We start from the raw sequence: 22,031 nt of genomic DNA on the forward strand, positions 1-22,031 counted from the left end.
GGAGGCAGCTGATCAATGATTCTCTCATCATTGATGTTTCTCCCTTCCTCTCTCTGAAATCAATAAAAACGTATTTTTAAAAAAAATAATAACTGAATTAATAAAAAAATAACCTGTTAATTTCGTTATAAGCAAATCCTGGCTAAAAGCATTTTACAGTTTACAGGGTGTCAATTTTCACATATGACACAGGGACTGGAAATTTTGTGGGTTACATCCAAAGTCCTTCAAACGGAGGTCCGCAAAACAGGGTTTGCTGTGAAGCCTAGGATCCAGGCAAAGCCCCACCGCCGCCCGCTGGTAGAGCGGATTTCTTCCCACTGTTCAGCTTCTCACCTATTCCAGCCCCACCCCTGCCTCGAGTCCACCCCGGGAACTGGTCTTGTCCCCCCGACCCTTCCGCTCCAACCTCACCGCCGGGTCTGGTTCCCGCCCACAGCCCGCGCCCGGTCCTCGGCGCCTGGCACCACCCACATCCCGGTCCCCGCGGCCGCCCCGCCGGGAAACCGGTCTCCACCCACGGCCACGCCCCCTGCTCCCGGTGCCACCCACGGCCGGGTCCCTCCCAACGCCGCCCCTACGACTGGTATTCGCCCACAGCTGCGCCCCTGTGTCTGGGTCTCCCAGAGCCCGGTCCGGTCCCGGAAACCAGTCTCCGCTCACAAAGCGCCCACAGGTCCCTCCGGCCCCGCCCGACCTGCGCGCCGCCTCAGCCCGGCCCGGGCGTTCCCGCTCTCCGCGGTAGCCGGCCGTGACCGGAAACCCGTGTGGAGCCGCGGGCCGAGACCGGAAGTAGAAGCACGGGGAGGCGCCGTGGGGGCTGCGGTGGGTGGCCTGGCTCACAGCGTGCGCCCGGTCTCCTCGCGGTGGGACGGCGTTCAGGTGGTACGATTGGCCGCGGTGCGAGGGGAGGACTCGGTGGGCCGCGGGCATCCCGGGCAGTGCAGGGAGGGGCATGGGCTGAGGGCACCCCCGTCGCGGCGACTCCCTGGCCCTCCTGGGACCGTCCCGCCCCCCCCCCGGGCTGGTTCTTCACGTCTGCCGGAAGCTGCTGCTACGTCCCAGCGCCGGGTGCCGCTGCCCGTCTTTCAGAGCTTCCCCCTAATCACGCTCACCCCGTGTGATTTCGGCCCCCAGGCGACTTTTAGCCGCGTCTGGGGGCTTTGTTTGGGTTATTACGAAGGGGGGGGGGGGGGCGTGCTGTTGGCATCTAGGGGGTGGAGGCCAGGGATGCTGCTCAGTGACCGCCAGTGCACAACCTTCACAACAAAGAAATATCCAGCCCCAAATGTCAGTAGCGCTGAGGCTGGGAAACCCTGCTCTTGGGCCGTAAAATCTCTGAGGCCCCGAATGAACTGTGGAAATTGTTTAAAAGTCAGCTGAGTCAGTTATAGGGCCCCCAAGTGACAAGCCATATTTAAAGTGTCTGGAGTAACCAAAAATTCTCTATCCAGCCAAATGAGTTGAGCAAGTCAATTGCACACAGCATGAACCTGCTTTCTCCCACTTGGTGAGCAGATGGCTGGATGGGAATCAGGAAAATCCAGTCACAGCCAACAATTACACGTTAATCAATACAGAAAAGAAAAGTGAATGGGATGGCTTCTCCATTCAATAAACTGTATTGTTCCCTATAAAAAAACCCACATCAATCTTTGTGCTTTTTTTTCTCCTCAGACAAGAAAAGCATCTCTAGAGCTCAGGTGTGAGTTGAAACCAGCCTCAAGACTCACCTTTCCTCACTGAAGATTTGTGTCAGGTGAGGTCTGTGTGCAACTTGTGACAACAGGTTCCAGCTGCCTCCACTGTGCAGAAAAACTGCTTTCTTGAGCTCAAATTGTAAACACAAGGAGTCACTAAGAGTGAGAGAATCTTAAAAAAAATTATGTTTGATGGATTATATTCAAGGGAAAGATAGTAAGGTGTGTGTGGTTATATGTGTGTAAATAAATCAATAAATACAGTTACATGCAAATAAGTACACATTAAACAAACATGTAAATAACAAAATGTGTAACAGCATAGAAATGTGTATTTGCTTACGTTACGTAGTTCTAAAAATGTTAAGATTTTACATATAAGTATAAATATATAATTTTTTACGTGTATGTGAAGTATGACAAGCCATCTAACTAAAGACTAGCAGGACTACTTAGCAACATTCCTCAGGCCTCTTGAGTTTGACTTCTAAAGTGCTGTAAACCCTCCACAAAGATTCAAAATATGGGGGCATTGGGGAGAAAAAAGTGATTTGAATTTCTTTATATTAGTAACAAAAATTTAAATTGACCAGCAACCAGATGTATTTTGAGCAAGTAGGGTTTTTTTCTTAATGAGATTTAAAATCATTTGGAGGAATATTCAACAACAACTTACAGACTGAAAGGTAGGGCACCAGTTTCCAAAGCCTGTCCTCCACAACTTGCCTTCTAATAGAAATTAACTGTCTTTTAAAACTCCTGAAATAACAGTCTGGTGATTCATATTGCAGAGCTGCATTTTAAGTAATTTTATGTTCAGTTGTTGGGCTTTACTAATTTTGTGTGTGTGTGTTTGCATTTGCATGTGTGCGTGTGCCTGTGTGTGTGCATGCCTTTTTTATTAGCTTTCCTTTAACATTCTTGAGGGGAATATTTGCTTGCCATGCAATAGATCATTTTTGAGTACACAGTTTAGGGTGACCAGCCCTTCTCTTTTATTTGGTTGTAAGGGATATGCCAGGACACAGGACATTTAGTGTTCAAACCAGAACAGTCATAGGCAAACCAGGATGGTTCATCATCTCCATGAGCCAGGCCCTGGGCCAGATGCATAGGAGCCATGGAGAACCAAGCAGACTTTGTTTTGCCTCCATGCAGTTTACGTTCTAAACAATTAATTGCATAATTGATGTGAGAGCTTGGCACAGAGGACTCAACCTGAAGGAAGAAAGAAGTCATCTTGAGAAGGACTGATATTTAGCTTGAGAGCTAAAGTTGGAACTGTGTGTTGCTAGTTGTAGGACTAGACTAGAGTGAAGGTGTGGGAGTACATTCAGAAGAGCACTTTGGGCAGAGAGAACTTTATGAGAACAACCCAAAAGCAGGAGAACCTGGTGTGCTCCATGAACTGGGAAGATGGGGATGGCTGAAGCCAAGACAACAATTTAGGGAAGGAGTGTGAGCCAGGCCGGACAGTTGGGCAGGCAGATCAGGCATTACTTTGGACTCTGTTCTAAAGCCAGTAGGGAGACACTGAAGAGGATGTGTGGTTAGCATTTGGTTTTTGCATGCTGGTTAAAATGGACTTCAGGATTAAGAATGAGGACTTAAGAGGGAAAATAGGTGTTACGAAGAAGTTTAGGATTAAGATGGTTGTTCCCAGGCCTAGAAAATGACTATGGAGGAGGAAAGAAGTAGAAAAAGGAGACCTTAGAGTTTAGAACTAAGAGAATGTAATGATGCTTCCATCCATGCATGCATTTTTCAGATCGCACAGAACACTTACTATGCTCCTAGCTCCTGTCCATGCAAACCTGCAGCCATTGCCCTCACCCTGGTCCATGTTTTCACCCCACTTTGCCACTCACAGGTCCCCTCCTCCACATCCTAAAGAAAGTCAGGCCTGAATATGTCTAGGACTTCTCTGTCTACCATGGTGACCATTAGCTACATGTAGCCACTTGAATTAAACCAATGAAAAATAGAATTAAAAATTCATTTTCTCAGTCCCAGTGGCCATATTTCAAGTACTCAGTAGCCACCTGTGGCTAGTGGCTGCCATATTGGACAGAGCAGAGTTACAGAACATTTCCATCATCACTGACAGTTCTATTGGGCAACACTGGTATGGAGTGGCACTTTCTCAGTCACCCTCCCAGCACCAAAATAACCAAGAGGAGACAGGAGTCTCTGAATCTGTAAACTGAACAGAGCCCCTCTCTGTCCTCATGTGAGACTCTAGCTGCCAAAATACCTTGGGTCTGAAAGTGTCCCAAGCACCTTGTCAGCTTCCTTTCATCTTGGGATTCTGTGAGCTGGCTGGATCCTACCTCTTCTCTTTCTCCTCAGCTCAGTGACTATGACTATTCCTAACTACAAATTGGGTCCCTGGTGGGGAGAAAGGAGCCATCCTCCACCTGCAGCAGGTAAGGAAATTCTTCCACAGTTGTGTGGGTCTGCTGGACTCACACCAAGGCTCAGGGAGGGTTTGATGTGAGAGACTATTAGTTTCCTATAGCTGCTGTAACAAATCATCATAAACTTTGTGACCTAAAGCATTGCAAATTTATTTTCCTACAGTTCTGGAGTTCAGAAATCCTAAATGGGCTGGCAGGGTTGCATTCCTTCTGGAGTATCTAGGGGAGAATCCATTCCTTTGCTTTGATTGTCATGTAGAGGCCACCTGCATTCTTTCCTTGGTTTAATGCTCCTTTTTTCATCTTCAGAGCTAGCAGTGTAGCATCTTCCAACTTCTCTCTCTCACTCCCTGACCTCTGTTTTCATCACCACATCTCTTTTGCTGATCTTGACCCTTCTGCTTCCCTTTTATAAGGACCCTCGTGATGACATTGGGTCCACGTGGATAATCCAGGATCATCTCCCCATCTCAAGATCTTTTATTACATCTGCAAAACTCTTTGCCATGTAAGGTAGCACACTCACAGGTTCTGCGGAGTAGACTGTGGACATATTTGGGCGTGGGCATTAATCTATCACACAGGCCCAGGAGTCAGTGACTCCCTACAACTCTTTTTCACCTGGCCCACACTCACTTTTAGTGTCTAATGTTCCCCTCCCTGCACACACTCATACCCTTTGTTGCTTTCATCTTTTAGGTGCAAGGAGGACACACATAGAGACCTCAAGAAGCTAGTTTTATGGAATTACATTTTATTCTGTAACTATAGGGAAAGGAGGTGTTCCCTTTTTTTATAAAAAATATGTTTTTATTGATATCAGAGAGAGGAAGAGAAAGCGAGAGAGAGAGAGAAACATCAATGATGAGAGTCATTGATCGCCTGCCTCCTGCACACCCCCTACTGGGGATTGAGCCCACAACATGGGCATGTGCCCTGATCGGGAATAGAACCATGACCTCCTGGTTCATAGGTCAACACTCAACCACTGAACCACACTGGCTTGGCAAGGTGTTTCCTTCTTATAAAAAGGAAACATTCTATATGTGCTGCTTGGTACCTTGATTTTTTTTTTTTACACTAAAATTTATTGGAGATAATAATCTATCACTACCTAGAAATTGTCTTTTTCTTTTTTTGGCTATATGTTTCTTCATGATGTGGATATCCCATAGTTTATTGAACTTATTCCCTATTGATCATCATTTGTGTTGTTTCCAATCCTTTGATGTTATAATAAGGCCACTGTGAATATTCTCACTGTTCTGTGCTGATCTCTGCCTATTAATAACCAATGTGGCTAGACCAGCCCTTGTAGTTGTGATTATGATTGCAAGATGCCCTTCACCAGTACCATGAGGAAACTGAAAAGATACAAGTTTACAGTTTACAAGACCTGGAAAGCACACCTTGGGCCACACAGGGATGTCATAGGGAGAGAAAGAGTACATGGGCCTGGAGTTCTGCTTTTATTGGGGTATAGGGTGGGAGCCTAAAGTTTCATGGGTTCACTCTTTATTGGTGAATTTAAAACATAAGAACAGGAATTTAAAGTGCAGGAAGAGAAAACAAACAGGTAATCCAAATGGTTAGTTATTGAAATCAACCAAGATCTCTAAAATAAAGAGCTTCAGTAGGGGAGGTGGTGTGGCCTCTTTATCTAGTTCTGAGGCTGCCAGATAGATGTGGTTATTAGAGATAGCTGTATTTGAACTGGATGCCTCTTTAAAATGGATGTTGTCTTGGCAGTCAAGGCTTAAGTCAGGCACTCGCATTACATAAAAGAAAAAAATGTCAGGATTTCTACTAAACTCACCCATGTCTTTTAGTATTTGTGTTATCATTGAAATAGATTCCTAGAAGTGCAGTTGACAGAGAGTAGAGGTGTTTGCATTTTGCTTGACATTGACAAATTCCTTCCATATGAGTTGTACCCCAGCAATCTATGAGAGTGCTTTTCTATACAGCCTTGCCAGTAAAAGAAGTGGTCCACCATATCTTTGTTGATCTGACCAATAAGAATTGGTATCAGTGTAGTTGCAGTCTACATCTCTGTAAATAAAATTATTGGCGATTCTACCAATTGAACTGATAGTGGTGGAAACAAATTATATTGTGTTGAGGAGTTAGTGGGACATGAGGAAATGAGACAGAGAGTGAAAACACTAGCTGTGATGAGGGGGAGAGACAGGGCAGTCACTGGAAAGAAAACTGTGCTGTTAGGATATACATATTTCACTACTAAAACTACTGCATTGGGTTTAAATGGTGTAAGGGAGAGTCCAGTAGAGTGGCAGAGCTTGAAGGGAAGGGTAAACAAGAGATCATCAATAGTGTACAGCTCCTAAAGGCAGGTGGGATGGGATACAACAAAGCTGTAGAGCCTAGCCTTATAGAGAAGGGGAGACAGCTCCTGGTTTGGAAAGGAAGAGAGGAAGGAAACCATGTTCAGATTGTCATTTTGGTGACAGAAAGGTAGATTCCTTTCATGATGATCACTTTGAGAAGTAGGATGCAAGGCCACCATCTGAAAGTGAGGGTGTATTCCTTATCTGTTGCTACTAACCTTAGTCACTTAAAACAATAGTAATCATTTCCTGTCTCTTACAGTTTTTGTAGTTCAGAAATTCATCTTAGCTTCAAAGTTCTGGCTCAGGGACTTCTGTGATTTCTTAGCCAGGTATCAGCTGAAACTGCATTCATCTAAAGGTTTGACTGGTGCTGAAGGATTCACTTTCAAGGTGTCTCATTCACATGCTGGCATGTTGTGATGGCTGTTGGAGAGAGGCCTCAGCCCCTCTCCAAGTATCTCTCTCCACAGGACTGCTTGAGTGTCCTTGCAACATGGCTTCTCCCAGAGCAAGCAGTGTAAGAGACCAAGGAGGCAGCTGCTGTGCCTTTTAGGACCCAGCCTTAGAAGTCACCTCCACAATATTTTATTAGTCACACAGCTCAGCCCTAATTAAATGCAGGTGTGACTGTCGGGCGGCTTGAATCATTAAGGCGATAGGAAGCTGACTACCGTAGGGGGAAAGGATGTACGAGATTTAAAGAGATTAGAAAAGGTTTGAAAAGTAGTAGGAAGCTCCGTTGACTTACAGGATTGTCTTGCAGAATTGAGAGCTCCTTTCATGTAGGTGACCATGTTTATCTAGCAGTGACAGTAGCTCAGCTCTCCTGCAGGCTGGTCTGCCCAGGCAGATGATTGGAATCACCTGGTAAGAATTCTGCTGGAGCACTGTGAAGGTGGGGATTAGGGATAAGGGAATTTGTGGAAATTAGGGACATTGTAATCCAAGCTGGATAAGCATGAAATGAGGAGAGAAGGTGACTGATGGGTAGCAAGAAAGTAGGATAGTAGGTGGACTTAGTTCTTTATGTGGTAGAAGAACACATGTAGTGAAAGAAAATGAGTGAACAAAGTAGAAGTTTGGGAAGTTGTGTTCAGACAGAGGGAAATTTCTCAACTATTGTTCTGGATAGTGAAACAGTGTCAAGTGATGGCCAAACCTGGGGTGGTGCCCATGGAGATGTGTGGCCAAGGTGGAGTGAAGCAAACTTAAAACAGTGAGGTCTGACATCATCTGAGTGAGGTGGAACTGGAGGCTGAAAGAATAATGGAAGTCAGGTGCCAAAGTCCCAGGTGAATAGGGATTGAAGTTGGGGATGTGATCGTGACAGCCACATGCATGGGAATAATGTGCCCTGAGACTAAGTGAAGTTGAAGATTTAAAATGGGGTGGAGCAGACCCGGCTGGTGTGGCTCAGTTGGTTGGAGTGTCATCCCATGCACTGGAGGGTCATGGGTTCCATTCCCCGTCAGGACACATACCCAAGTTGCAAGTTTAATCCCTGGTCAGGACATGTACAGGAGGCAACTGATTGATGTTTCTGTCTCACATTGATCTCTCCCTCTCCCTCTCCCTCTCCCTCTCCCTCTCCCTCCCCCTCCCCCTCCCCTCCCCCCTCCCCTTCACCCCCTTTCCTCTTTCTCTGAAAGAAATTTAAAAATATATATATCCTCAGGTGAGAATTAAAATAAGTAAATAAATAAATACATAATAAAATGAGGTGGAGCAGTAATGTATTGGTCATACCATGGTGGACAGAAGACAAGTTTTGTCATCACACTGTCCTGGTTTTATCAGCTGCTAGGCAAAATAAAGGCCCAGTAACAAAGACATTGCATTTTGAAGGAGAACATGATGGGCAGGCTAAGATAAATTTGTCAGTAACCTGGACAAGGAGAGAAGCTACTAATTTTTCATATTTTCTCATTTATTCTAGAGTGCATTGTGGGAGTAAGAGGACAAGCACCCTGGCTCTCCCACTGCGCATTTCAGGAAAATTTACTGGCTGAATCGTAAGAGCCTGACCATGGTTCTATTCCCCACCTGTGGTAAGTCGTGGAGTCCTGGCAGTTTTGAGTCCAGGTGTTAAAGGCCTCTGTACCACAGAGCAGGAGGTGGCTGAGCAGGTAAGACGGGAGTGGAGCCCAGAGGTCACTGGTACCTAATTAGGTTTTGGGTATTTGGGACTTTAGTGGTTTGAGTGTGTGGAGATGTCACCTGTGTGGTAAATGTGCAAGAGCTTTTGAATTTTACCTCCAATTCTTATAAACTTGATAAAATAACAATGATGTCCCTTGGATTTTCAGTTTCCTCATCTGTGAAATGGGAATAATATCTTCCTCAAGTGCAGTACAACTCTTGAGCCCTGTTTTCTGGCCCTGGTGAGACAAGGCTCTGCTCTGGTTTCTTAATGAAGGGGGGGGGGGGTGGTGGTGTGTGTGTGTGTGTGTGTGTGTGTGTGTGTTTTCACAGATAGGAGGGGAGTTTGTTCGTGCTAGAGTATAGAGTACACCTGGATTCTTGTGACTCATTTATGACTCATTTCTACTTCTCCAGTTCAGTCTCTCCTGTACCCAACATCTCAAAAAGAATGCACAGAGGAGGAAGAATTTGTTAATGGCTTCCTGACAAGCTGGTTACCAGTGAGTCATATGTTTCTTTTTCTAAATCATTATTTTTGGGGGCCAAAAGTTGAACTTTTTACCTTGCAATGACCTGGAGCCTCACAGCCAAACCAGATCTTTAGGCATCCAGGATCTCTGGGCATTTGATGGAGGGTGAGGGGCTGCCCAAACAAGGTCAGTATATATCAGTATTTACTACATGGCTAAGTTTCCTGTAGGGTCACTCTCTGCTTCATGTTATGCTGATACTTTTTAAGAAGTCACTAAGGAAAGACATGACTGTTTCCTCAAGTCAAGCAATTGATGGTGGCTATTAGAAAATCATTCATACATTTCTTGATTTCTGCAGTGTCCCAGGCCTGTGTTCAACCTCTGAGATTGAGGGCTGAGCCCAGAACTCTGATGTACAAAATGCACCTCCTGCTTTGGATTCCCTGTCCCTCTTTTGTGTCTGGCTTCTTTCAGACAGTATAATGTATAAAGGTTTGGCTGTGTTATAGCATGTGTTTTTTCCTATATAACCTCAGTGGGGGTAGTCCTTGGTTAAGCCATAATGTTTTTGATGATTTTAGGACATGGTGACCTTTGAGGATGTGGCCGTGGAGTTTACCCAAGAAGAGTGGGCATTGCTGGGCCCTTCTCAAAAAACACTATACAAAGATGTGATGCTGGAGAACTGCAGGAACCTGGCATCGCTTGGTAAGCCTGACATCATTCCTTCATTTATTTTATGACTCAGGTAATAAGTGTTTTTTTTTATTGAGGTAGCTTTCATATAACATAAAATTTACTATCTTAACCATTTATTTGTTTTGGGGGGTTTTTTTTTGGTTAATACTCACTTGAGGGTATTTTTTCCATTGATTTTTTTTTTTTAGAGCAAGTGGAAAGGAGGGAAGGAGAGAGAGAGAAAAACATTGTTGTGAGCAAGACACATAGATTAGATGCCTCCTGCAGGAGCCCCGACCAGGGATTGAACCTGCAACTCTGGTACATGCCCTTGACTGGGAATTGAACTCACAACCCTTTGGTCCAAGAGCTGACACTCCAACCACTGAGCCAAACCGGCCAGGGCATATCTTAATCATTTTAAAGTGTACAATTCAGTGGCTTTGATGTATTCACAATGTTGTGCAACCATCAGCACTATCTAATTTCAGAACATTCTCATCACCACTAAAAGAAACTCAAACCCATTTAGTGGTCAATACCCATTACAGTCCCCATTTCCAACTGTTGGCAGTCACTAATTTGCTTTCATCTCTGTGAATTTGCCTATTTTAGAACATTTCATATCATTGGATCATAAAATATGTGATCTTTTGTGTCTGGCTTCTTTCAGACAATATAATATATAATATATAAAGGTTTGGCTGTGTTATAGCATGTATCTTTATTCCTTTTTACAACCGAATAATATTTCATTTTGTGGATATACCTTTTTTGTTTACCCATTCAGTGATTGATAAACATTTGGGTTGTTTCCTTAAATAACCCTGCTATGTGTTTTTGTATATAAGTCTTTATTTAAACCTCTGTTTTCAGTTCTTGGGTATGTATCTAGGAATGGAATGCTGGGTTGTGTATTACTATGTTTAGCGTTTTAAGAAATGCCCAAACTGTTTCCCCAGCTTCTGCACCAATATATGAAGGTTCAGATTTCTCCACATCTTCCCCAATGTTTTTTATTATTATAGCCATTCATGTGGGTAAGAAGTGATATCTTGTTTTGATTTGCAGTTTCATCATGACTGATGACCTTGAGCATTTTTCCATGTACTTGTTGACTATTTGTATATCTTCTTTAGAGAAATGTCTATTCATAAAGTCCTTTGCCCATTTTTTAATTTGGTTGTTTATCTTTTTGTTCTTGGGTTGTAAAAGTTCATCATATATTCTGATTACTATGCCCTTATTCAAAATATGATTTGCAAATAATTTCTCCCATTCTATGGTGTCTTTCCATTTTCTTTTTGTAATTTTTTTAATTTAAGTATAGTTGGTATACAATATCATACTGGTTATATTCGTTTCAGGTGTACAATATAATGATTCAATAATTTTATACCTTACAATGTGATCACCCCATTAATTCTAGTAATCATCTGTCACCATGCAAACCTATCAGAATATTATTGACTGTATTCCCCTTTTCCATCCATCCCCTCACCCTCTCCCTTCTGGTAACCATCCCTTTGGTCTCTTGTTTCTATGATTCTATTTTTTTGTTTCATTTGTTCCTGGAATTCCACGTGTAATTACACTTACACGTGGAATCTGTTTTTTAGATTCCACGTGTAAGTGTAACCATATGGTATTTGTCTTTCTCTGCCTGACTTATTTCATTTCACATAATACCCTCTAGATCCATCCTGTTGTCACAAATGGCAAGGTTTCATTCTTTTTTATTGCTTTCTAATATTCCATTGTATATATGTACCTCATCTTCCTTATCCGTTCATCTATTGATGGACACCTATGCTGCTTCCATACCTTGACTATTGTAAATAATGCTGTAATGAACATAGGGGTCCATATATCGTTTCAAATTAGTGTTTTTGTTTTCTTTGGATAAATACCCAGAAGTGGAATTGCTGGATTATAGGGTAGTTCTATTTTTAGATTTTTGAGGAACCTCCATACTGTTTTCCATAGAGGCTGCATCAGTTTGCAGTCCCACCAAGTGCACAAAAGGGTTCACTTTTCTCCACATCCTCACTAAACTTATTTGCTGATTTATTGATGATAGCCCTTCTGACATGTATGAAGTGATATCTCATTGTGGTTTTCATTTGCATTTCTCTTATGATTAGTGACATTGAGCATCTTTTCATGTGTCTCCTAGCCATCTGAGTGTCCTCTTTACAGAAGTGTCTTTTCAGGTTCTTTGCCCATTCTTTAACTGGATTGTTTGGTTTTTTGGTGTTGGGTTGTATGAGTTGTTTATGAATTCTGTATATTAACCCCTTATCAGATGTATCATTGGCAAATATGTTCTCCCATTCAGTGGGTTTTTTCATTTTGTTGATGGTTTCCTTTGCCGTGCAAAAACTTTTAGTCTGATGAAGTCCTGTTTGTTTATTGTTTTTCTTTTGTTTCCCTTACCTGAGGAGATGTGTCAGAAAAAATATTGCTATAAGGCATGTCTGAGATTTTACTGAGATGTTTTCTTCAAAAATTTTTATGGTTTTGAGTCTTACATTTAAATCTTTAATCCATTTTGAGTTTATTCTTGTGTGAGAAGGTGATCTAGTTTCATTTCTTTGCGTGTTTCCTTCCAATTTTCCCAACAACATTTATTGAATAGACTGTCTTTACCCCATTCTATGTTCTTGCCTCCTAAGTCAAATATTAACTGACCATATAGGCATGGGTTTATTTCTTGGCTCTCTATTCTGTTTCATTGATCTATGTGTCTGTTTTTATGCCAGTACCATGCTGTTTTGATTACTATAGCCTTGTAGTATAGTTTGATATCAGATAATGCGATATCTCTAGCTTTGTTCTTCTTTTTCAAGATTACTGTGGCTGTTCAGGGGTCTTTTGTGGTTCCGTGTAAAATTTTGGATTATTTATTGTAGTTCTGTGAAATATGCCATTGGTATTTTGATAGGAATTGTGTTGAATCTATAGATTGCTTTAGGTAGTATGCACATTTTAACCATGTTAATTCTTTCTTTCCATGAGCACAATATGTGTTTCCATTTATTTGTATCTTCTTCAGTTACTTTCTTCAGTGTTTTGAAATTTACTGAGTACAGGTCTTTTACCTCCTTGGTTAAATTTATTCCTAGGTTGTTGTTTTTTTAATGCAATTGTAAATGGGATTGTTTTCTTAGTTTCCCTTTATGATTGTCCATTATTGGAGTATAAAAATGCCACAACGACCCAGCAATCCCTCTCCTGGGTACATACCTGAAAAACTCAAAAACATTTATTTGCAAAGATATACGCACCCCTATGTTCACTGCAGCATTATTCACAGTGCCAAGACATGGAGACAACCAACGTGTCCTGCGATAGAGAACTGGATGAAGAAAATGTGGTACATGTACAGAATGGAATACTACTCAGCCATAAGAAAGGATGAAATACTGCCATTTGTGACAACTGCCATTTGAGAATATTATGCTGTGAAATAAGTCAGTCAGAAAAAGCTAAGAACCAAATGACTTCACTCATATGTGGGATATAAAACTGAAACTCGTGGACACAAACAGTAGTGTGGTGGTTACCAGAGGGAAGAGGGTGGGGGTGAAGGGGGTCTTAATAATATATGGTGATGGGAGAAGATATGACTTTGGGTAGTGGGTACCCAGAGCAATATACATATCTTGTAACATAGAAACCCACACCAGAAATCTATATGTTCATATTAACCATTGTCACACCAATAAATTTAATAAAGGTGGGTTTTTTTTAATGCTACAGATTTCTGGATATTTATTTTGTATCATGCTACTTTAGTGAATTCATTTATTCTAGTAGTTTTTTGGTGGAATCTTTTGGGTTTTCTATATACAGTTATCTTGTCATCTGCAAATAATGACAGTTTTATTTCTTTCCAGTTTGGATGCCTTTTATTTCTTCTTTTCTGATTGCTTGGGTAGGACTTCCAGTACTATGTTGAGTAAGAGTGGTGAAAATGTCTTGTTCCTGATCTTAAGGGGAACACTTTTAGTATTTCCCCAGTGAGTACAATGTTAGCTGTGGGTTTGTCATATATGGCCTTTACATTATTGAGATATGTACCCTCTATTCCCACTTTGCTGAGAGTTTTTATGATAAACGCATCTTGGATTTTGTCAGATGCTTTGCAGCATCTATTGATAGGATCATATGAGTCTTACCCTTCATTCTCTTTATGTGGTGTATCACGTTAATTGATTTGTGGATATTATATCAGACTTGCATCCCAGGAATAAATCCCACTTGATCATGGTGCATGATCTTTTTAATGTATTGCTGGATCCGTTTTGCTAATATTTTGTTGAATACTTTTGCATCCATTTTCATCAGGTATATTAACCTATCATTTTCTTTCTTTGTAGTGTCTTTATTTGTTTTGGAATTATGATAATGCTGGCTTGTAAAATGAGCTTTCCCAAATGAATCTTCCCGCCTCTCGAATTTTTTGGAATAGTTTGAGAAGGATAGGTGTTAGTTCTTTGAATGTTTGGTAAAATTCACCTGTGAAGCCCTGACTGGTGTGGCTTGGTAGGTTGGGCTTCATCCTGTGCACCAGGAGGTTGCCGGATCATTCCCGGTCAGGACATGTGCCCTGGTTTCGGGCTCAATCCCTGGTGCAGGGTGTGCAGGAGGCAGCCGATCAATGTTGCACCTTCACATCGATGTTTCTCTCTCTCCCTCTCCCTTCCTGTCTTTCTAAAAATCAATAAACTATTTTTTTTTAAACTCACCTGTGAAGCCATCCAGTCCAGGACTTTTGTTTGTTGGAAGGTTTTTTTTATTACTGCTTTGATTTCATTAGTTGTAATTGGTCTGTTCAGACTTTGTTTCTTTTTGTTGTTAATCCTCACCCAAGGATATTTTTTCCATTGATTTTTTAAGAGAGTGGAAGCAAGGGGGGGAGAGAGAAACATCAATGTAAGAGAAACACATTGGTTGCCTCCCGAACACGCCCCAACTGGGACTGGAGATTGAACCTGCAACCCAAGTATATGTCCTTGACCAGGAATGGAACCCGAGATCCTTTGGTGAGAGGGCCAGCACTCTAACCACTGGGCAACCACCGGCCAGAGCGATTTTCTATTTCCTTTTATTCAGTTTTAGAAGACTTTGTTTCTACAAATTTTTCTTTTTCTTCCAGATTGTTGGCATACACTTGTTTGTAATATTTAATTATAATCCTTTGTATTTCAGTTGTTACTTCTCTTTAATTTTTAGTACACAAACCTCTTAATTTTTATGAAGTTCGATTTATCTGCTTTTTCAGTTTGTGCTTTTGGTGTCATGCCTAAGAAAGTATTGCCAAATCTAAGAGTATGAACATTCACACCTATGTTTTCTTCCAAGAATTTTCTATTTTTAGCTCTTAGGTTTTTTATCCTTTTTTTAATTTTTTAAAAAATCCTCACCAGAGGATATGTTTTTATTGATTCTAGAGAGAGGAGATATGAGAGAGAAACATCAATGTGAGATACCTTGATCAATTGCCTCCCATACACACCCCAACCAGAGATCAAACCTGCAACCTAGGTATGTACCCTGACCGGAAATCGAACCCAAAACCTTTTGGTATTCGGAACGATGCTCCAACCACCTGAGCCACTGAGCCAGGGCTTTGAGTTAATTTTTATATGATTTGGAGGAAGTGTCAACTTCACTGTTTTACAAATGTCTATCAAGTTGTCCTAGTACTTTTGGAGAAGAAACTATTCTTTCCCCATTGCACTGTTTTGCATTTTTATCAGAAATTATTTGACCATAGACATGTTAGTTTTTGTACACTCAATTCTATTCCATTGATCTAGACATCTACCAGTACCATCCTGTCTTCATTACCATTTCTTTGAAGTAAGTTTTGATACCAGGAAGTGTGAGTCTCTATTTTTTTCCTTTTTAAAACTTTTGTCTATTCAAGATCCCTTGCAGTTTTATATGAGTGTTAGGATAAGGTTGTCCATATTGTGGGGAAGAAAAAAAAAGACTTGGAATTTTGATAGTGATTACATTGAATTTGTAGATTGCTTTGGTTAGGTTATTATCATCTTAGCAATATTAAGTCTTCCAATACATATCCTTTTGATACTCATTTGTAATATGATTCTGTTGTGGTAAGATAAAATACTTTGTATGATTTCATTGTTATTAAGTTTATTCATACTTGTTTTGTGGCCTAACATATGGTCTGTTATGAAGAATGTTCCATATACACTTGAGATGAATATATGTTCTGTAGTTGGACAGAGTGTTTTATGTCTCTTATGCCCAGTTAGTTTATAGGAAATGCTGTCTTCTGTTTCCTTGTTGATCTTCTGACTAGGTTTCCTACCTATTATTGAATGTGGCGTGTTGAAGTCTGCAACTGTTACTGTAGTCTTTATTTCTCCCTTGAATTCTGTCAATTTTGAATTTATATATTTTCGAGCTCTGTTGTCAGGTACATATATGTCTCTAATTGTTATATCTTCTTGAAGTTACGTTATTATTATTAAGTAATATCTTTCTTTGTGTCTTACATCAATTTTTGTCTTAAAGTGTGTTTTGCCTGAAATTAATATAGCTATACAATCTCTCTTTTGGCTGCTGTTTAACTTATTTGGGGTTTGTTAAGCTTCTTGGTTGTGTATATTTGTGTTTTTCATCAAATTTGGTTAAGTTTTTAGCCATGATTTCTCAAATATTCATTTTTACTTCATTCTCTTCTCTACTTAAGGAACCTCCATTATGTGTATGTTGGTATATTTGAGGGTATCCCACAGGTTCTTTAGGCTCTGTTCATATATTTTATTCTTTTTTTTCTTTCTATTGTTCAGACTAGGTGATATAAATTATCCTATCTCATGGAAGTTATGTTGTGTGGCTACCCACCATGTCCTGTCCAGTTAGGAATTTATGATTTATTACAGCACCCCTTTTTCATTTACAAAAGGAATATGAAGGAGCTATTCAAAATTTCCCAAACCATCTTATTCCACACTTTTTCTCCCAAGTTTTCGGTTAGTCTTTTGTTTTCTTCTACTGTTTTCCCTTGCTTAGGGGGTGATGGCTGATATATTTGCCTTAAATGTGTTTAACACACTTAATAGGTAACCAGCTCAGCCTTGGAGAGTTTGGGGTTAGAAAAATGAAGGTAAGCCCTCTGAGCCAAACCTACAGAAAGGTCTAAACAGTCATAGTTCCTTGAGATAATGGTCCATTCTGTTCCTTCCAGTAATAGGAATGTGGGCTGCTGTCTTCAAGGTCATGCGAAAGCAGGGAATAGAGGATGAGTCCAAGATCAGTTAAAATGACGGCTGTTTTTTTCCTTGATTAAGCATTTTCATGGTTGATGTAATCTTTTGATAAATCTCCAGAGTTCTAATAAAGTTGGTTCTGATAGTTTTTGCCAATTTATTCACTGCTTTTGTAGAGGGATGGGTTTTTGGAGTTTAGTATTCCTTATTTTCAATGTCATAACTCCTCACAAGTCTTTCTTAAACACTTCTATGTTCCTGGGTCTGTGCTAGATTTAGGAGTATGGTGATGAATGAGACAGACATGTTCTTTACCCTCACAGAGCTTTCTGACTAATGCCTTCCCTATGAACTAAATGTATCTGTTTCTTACCCTGACTTCATATCTCCATATTTAAAAGTTTTAGAGTTTCTGAAGTTTGGCATGGGCTTTGGGACTACAGTTGAAATAACACAGGTTTGAACTCTATGGGTCCATTTATACATAGATTTTTTTCAATAAACAGAGAGTTGGCCCCTTGTACCCCGGCTTCACATCTGACAATTCAGTCAACCACAGATCAAAAACAGTATTTTTGATCCATGGGTTGGGAAATTGTGAATGTAGAGAGGCTACTATATACATTGTTCTATGCCATCTTATATGAAGGACTTGAGCATCTGTGGATTTTGGTATCCACAGGGGGTCCAATCATTCCTGTGGATACCAAGGGACAACTAAAGTTTTGGGGGAGTCCAATTAAATGCAGAGTTTTGACTGTGTAGGTAGTCAGCAACCCTAATCCCCTCATTCAAGGGTCAGTGGTATTTATGTCCTGTCACCTGGATATTGAGTGAGGATGCTTGTATTTTTTTTCTTGAGAGTTATAATATTCATTAGAATTTAGGTGTAATTATTCCACTGCTCCAAAAGTCACACTTGGCCATCTTTAGAATTGGTGGGTTCACCCTAGCCAGTTTTGCTCAGTGGTTAGAACATCGGCCCGAGAACTGAAGGGTCCCAGTTTGAATCTGGCCAAAGACACGTACCTTAGTTGCTGGCTTGATTCACTGCCTGGGTCAGGGCTTGTACTGGAGGCAACCAATCAATGTGGCTCTCTCACATCGATGTTTATCTCTCTCTCCCACTCTCTCTGAAAAGCAATGGAAAAAATATCCTCAGGTGAGGATTTAAGAAACAAAAGTAGAATGGGTGGCTTCAGTTTCATGGAGTTGTCACCTGCATAGTTCCCCTTCATTGTGTCTTTTCTCCATGATTAGGGTATCATGTTGATAAAGTCAGCCTAATCTCTCAGTTGGAGCAAGAAGACAAGGTGATGACAGAGGGGAGACGAATTCTCCCAAGCATTTGTCCAGGTGAGCATCAGGTGGATATGAGTCCTTGTGAGGAGTAGCTGTGACCAGTGATTTGGGACATGGGAGTATTACATTAAGAAATATCAATCAGAGAACTTTGTAAAATGTCCTTTTCTTTCGATGAAGATGGCCAAGAACATTTGGTCTGAGCTTCCTCGTGTGCTGTTTTTTTCCTTTTAACTTTCTGTTCAACATCTCATACTTTGGACTCAGAAGTTAAAAGAAAGAGAAGTCTCTTTTTTATTTTAAGCCTTATATGAGCCTTTTGTCCAATTTCTTTCTGCTTTACATCCTGATAATTCCCTCTTTTGTAAATCTCTAATAAATCTTAATCCTTCTAGAATCCTTTTTTAAAACCTACCATTTGCATACTCATGTCCCTTTCACTGCAAACCTCCTCAAAAATCCTAATCCTTCAGAGTCTAGCTTTACCTATGTGTGTACTTTCTATTTCTCTTCTCCATCAACTTAAATTTCTTTTCAATTTGTTTCAGATTTGGAGACTATACTTAAAGCCAAATGGTTAACCCCTAAGAAGCATATTTTTAGGAAAAAGCATTCTAATGATGTAAAAGCGGTAAGACTAACATGGTTGATTCTTGGTTTTTCACAGTAGAAGAATTTACTAAGTTAGAAAAGCCACAAAATAAAAAGGAGCGTCATTAAGAGAAAGTATCATTTACACAGGAGAAAATGGTGTCTCTGAAGAGATAGTGAGAAAAAATTGTGAATTTGAAGAAAATTATGTTAGCTTCAGACTTGTTTTTTTCACTGAGGGTTTCCACAAGTAAATTATTTCCTTAAATGTGACTAAGATATTGTCTGTTGAATCATAAAGCAGTCTTAAATTTATCAAAAAATGCTCTGTGAGGATGATAAGGACTTGCGGCAAAGCATGTATCTTTTTGAAATTCTAAGAGCTCAAACTGGGCAGAAGTCATATACAGGCACTGAAATTGGGAAAACATCAAATATAATAACATAATTCCTGGGAGGGAGAATTTTTAACAACACTGAATATTAAAAATTTTATAAATTATAGTTATTTATCCGTTTATCAACAGGAAAGAAATCATGTTGGAATGAAACTTAATGAATGTAATCAGTGTTTTAAAGTCTTCAGCACAAAATCTAACCTTACTCAGCACAAGAGAATTCATACTGGAGAAAAACCCTATGACTGTAATCAATGTGGAAAATCCTTCAGCAGTAGATCTTATCTTACTATTCATAAGAGAATACATAATGGGGAGAAACCCTATGAATGCAATGACTGTGGGAAAGCCTTCAATGATCCCTCATCTCTCAGACTGCATGTAAGAATTCACACTGGAGAAAAACCTTATGAATGTAACCAGTGTTTTCATGTTTTCCGTACTAGTTGTAACCTCAAAAGCCACAAGAGAATTCATACGAGAGAAAATCATCATGAATGTAATCAGTGTGGAAAGGCCTTCAGCACGAGGTCCTCCCTTACTGGGCACAATAGCATTCATACAGGGGAGAAACCTTATGAGTGCCGTGATTGTGGGAAAACCTTTAGGAAGAGCTCTTATCTGACACAGCATATGAGAACTCATACTGGAGAAAAACCCTATATGTGTAATCAGTGTGGCAAATCCTTCAGCAGTAGCTTTTCTCTTACTGTGCACAAGAGAATTCATACTGGGGAGAAACCCTATGAATGCAGTAACTGTGGGAAAGCTTTTAATAATCTCTCAGCTGTTAAGAAGCATGTGAGAACTCACACTGGAGAAAAACCCTATGAATGTAATCATTGTGGAAAATCTTTCACCACTAACTCTTACCTTTCTGTGCATAAGAGAATACATAATAGGTGGATTTGAATACAGTAACTGGGATAGCATTCATTGATTTCTTATCCCTCAGACAACTTCCTGTAATTCATGCTAGGTGTATGAGTTACCTGTTGCTGCATAACAAATTTCTCTAAAACATAGTGGCTTCAAATAACATTTATTATCTCACAATTTCTGTAGGTCAGAAGTTCATAAATGGCTTAATTTTGTAGTTTTGGCTCAGGATCTCTCATGAGGGCACAGTCAAGATTGTCAGCAGGAGCTACAGTCATTTGCATTTTTACTGCTGAAGACTGCTTTCAAAATGGCTCACTCACATGCCTGGAAAGTTAGTGCTGGATGTTGGCAGGGAATCTTAATTTCTTCATCATGTAGGACTCTCCATGGGCCTAAATATCTTTATGATGTAGCAGTAGGTTCCATCCAAAGGATTTGATCTAAGGGAGAGCAAATGCCAAAGCCATGTTGTTTTTTATAACTAGCCTTGGAAGGACATATCACTTCCATATTGTATTGGACACACAGACTGATCCTGATAGTGTGGAAGTAGACTACACAAGTAGTATATACCAGAGGAGTGAGATCCACGGGAACCACCTCAGAAGCTTGTCATGAAGTCAGTGAAGAAAGGCCTTCAGCCTTTCAATCTATTTGATATGAAGTATCATTCAGCAACTCTCATGTTAATTCACTCTGGAGAAAAACCTCATGAGTGCAGTCTTTGTGGTAAGCTTCCATCTCAAACTCACCTTAATGTGCACAGAAGGTGATGTACTGGGGAGAAACCCAAGGAATGTGGTAGGTCTAGGAAGGCCTTCAGCGATACCTCTGTGGAGTCATGTGACAATTCATACTAAGAGTAAAACCTTATAAATATCAGAATGCAGAAAACTTCAGGAACACTCATCCCTTAGAATACATGTGAGAAATCACTACAGAGAAACACTCATATAACGAATGTGAAAACCCTACAGCACAAACATTCATATTACTGAGCAAAAGATAGATATTCTGAATGCAATGGGAAAGCCTTGATGTTCTCTCAGTTTTTGAGAGAGATGAGGATTTATTCTGGGGAGAAAGTCCTATTAACTATCATCAGGACTAGAAAATCTTCCTTTTTCCCATTCTTAGGAAACTCAGAACTCACTGCAAAGAATCCTATGAATATAAAGATTGAGGGAATGCCTTTAATGATACCTTTTACATTAGGAAAAATGCAAAATTCTCCCTGGATGCGAAACTTGTTAGTGTAATAATTTTGGAAGATTTTTCTATGATTCTTGTCTTTGTTGACTTGTGAGAACTCACACTAGAGGGAGACCCTAGGAATATAATCAACACAAGGATGCCTCAGCCTCACCTCTTCACTGAATAGCCACAAAATAATTTAAACTGAGAATGGAAACTGTAAACCTTATGAATGTGGCATATTACCTTTAACAGTGTCTAATCCTTAGGTTGATCCATTAGCTCATTAATTTTCAGTTGTTTTGTTTTAGTATAAACATTTACGTCTATAGCTATACCCTAAAATAAACCTGATGTTATGTTCCATAATTTGGTAAGTAATATGTTTATCATTTACTCTTTTAAAATATCAATACATGACAAAGGTATTTCTGAATATCCCCTAAGTAACTTAGTTTATCATAATGAAACTAATACTATATGTGCTGTATACTTTTAATTTAATGGCATTTTTGTCAAGTAAGTGGACTTTATGATGTTCTTTGTTATCTTTATATCCTAGTATGGCAGTTACTTTTTGCTTCTTCCACAATGCCCATTCTCCCCTACTTATTCACTTAAAGAAAAAAACATTTTGTTCAAATTGTACAAAT

At 40.2% G+C, this 22,031-nt stretch overlaps 1 protein-coding gene across 5 annotated transcripts; it reads left to right on the forward strand.

The window, feature by feature from the left end:
- The first annotated feature begins 711 nt into the window (after nucleotides 1–711).
- LOC107538567 (uncharacterized) lies at nucleotides 712–21,312 on the forward strand. Of its 5 annotated transcripts, none has more exons than XM_016214859.2 (9): nucleotides 712–885; nucleotides 1,678–1,759; nucleotides 8,405–8,516; nucleotides 8,775–8,849; nucleotides 9,025–9,110; nucleotides 9,665–9,791; nucleotides 18,272–18,367; nucleotides 18,862–18,944; nucleotides 19,432–21,312. In XM_016214859.2, exons 6-9 carry the CDS (start codon nucleotides 9,668–9,670, stop codon nucleotides 20,212–20,214), a joined length of 1,086 nt encoding a protein of 361 aa, XP_016070345.1. In that variant the 5' UTR covers nucleotides 712–885; nucleotides 1,678–1,759; nucleotides 8,405–8,516; nucleotides 8,775–8,849; nucleotides 9,025–9,110; nucleotides 9,665–9,667; the 3' UTR covers nucleotides 20,215–21,312. The 5 variants fall into 5 exon arrangements, with proteins under 5 accessions (XP_016070345.1, XP_087672696.1, XP_087672698.1 ...); XM_087816570.1 differs by having other exon boundaries at nucleotides 712–882; XM_087816572.1 differs by lacking the exon at nucleotides 18,272–18,367 and having other exon boundaries at nucleotides 713–885.
- The last annotated feature ends 719 nt before the right edge of the window (nucleotides 21,313–22,031 follow it).

Source organism: Miniopterus natalensis, chromosome 4 (assembly GCF_054644295.1).
Source record: "Miniopterus natalensis isolate mMinNat1 chromosome 4, mMinNat1.hap1, whole genome shotgun sequence".
NCBI lineage: Eukaryota > Metazoa > Chordata > Mammalia > Chiroptera > Miniopteridae > Miniopterus > Miniopterus natalensis.

Coding starts and splice junctions, on each gene's coding strand:
- LOC107538567 (XM_016214859.2), top strand. CDS start 9,668: ATGGTGACCTTTGAGGATGTGGCCGTGGAGTTTACCCAAGAAGAGTGG. Junction 18,368..18,861: donor TCTCCCAAGCATTTGTCCAG/GTGAGCATCAGG, acceptor AATTTGTTTCAG/ATTTGGAGACTATACTTAAA. Junction 18,945..19,431: donor ATTCTAATGATGTAAAAGCG/GTAAGACTAACA, acceptor GTTTATCAACAG/GAAAGAAATCATGTTGGAAT.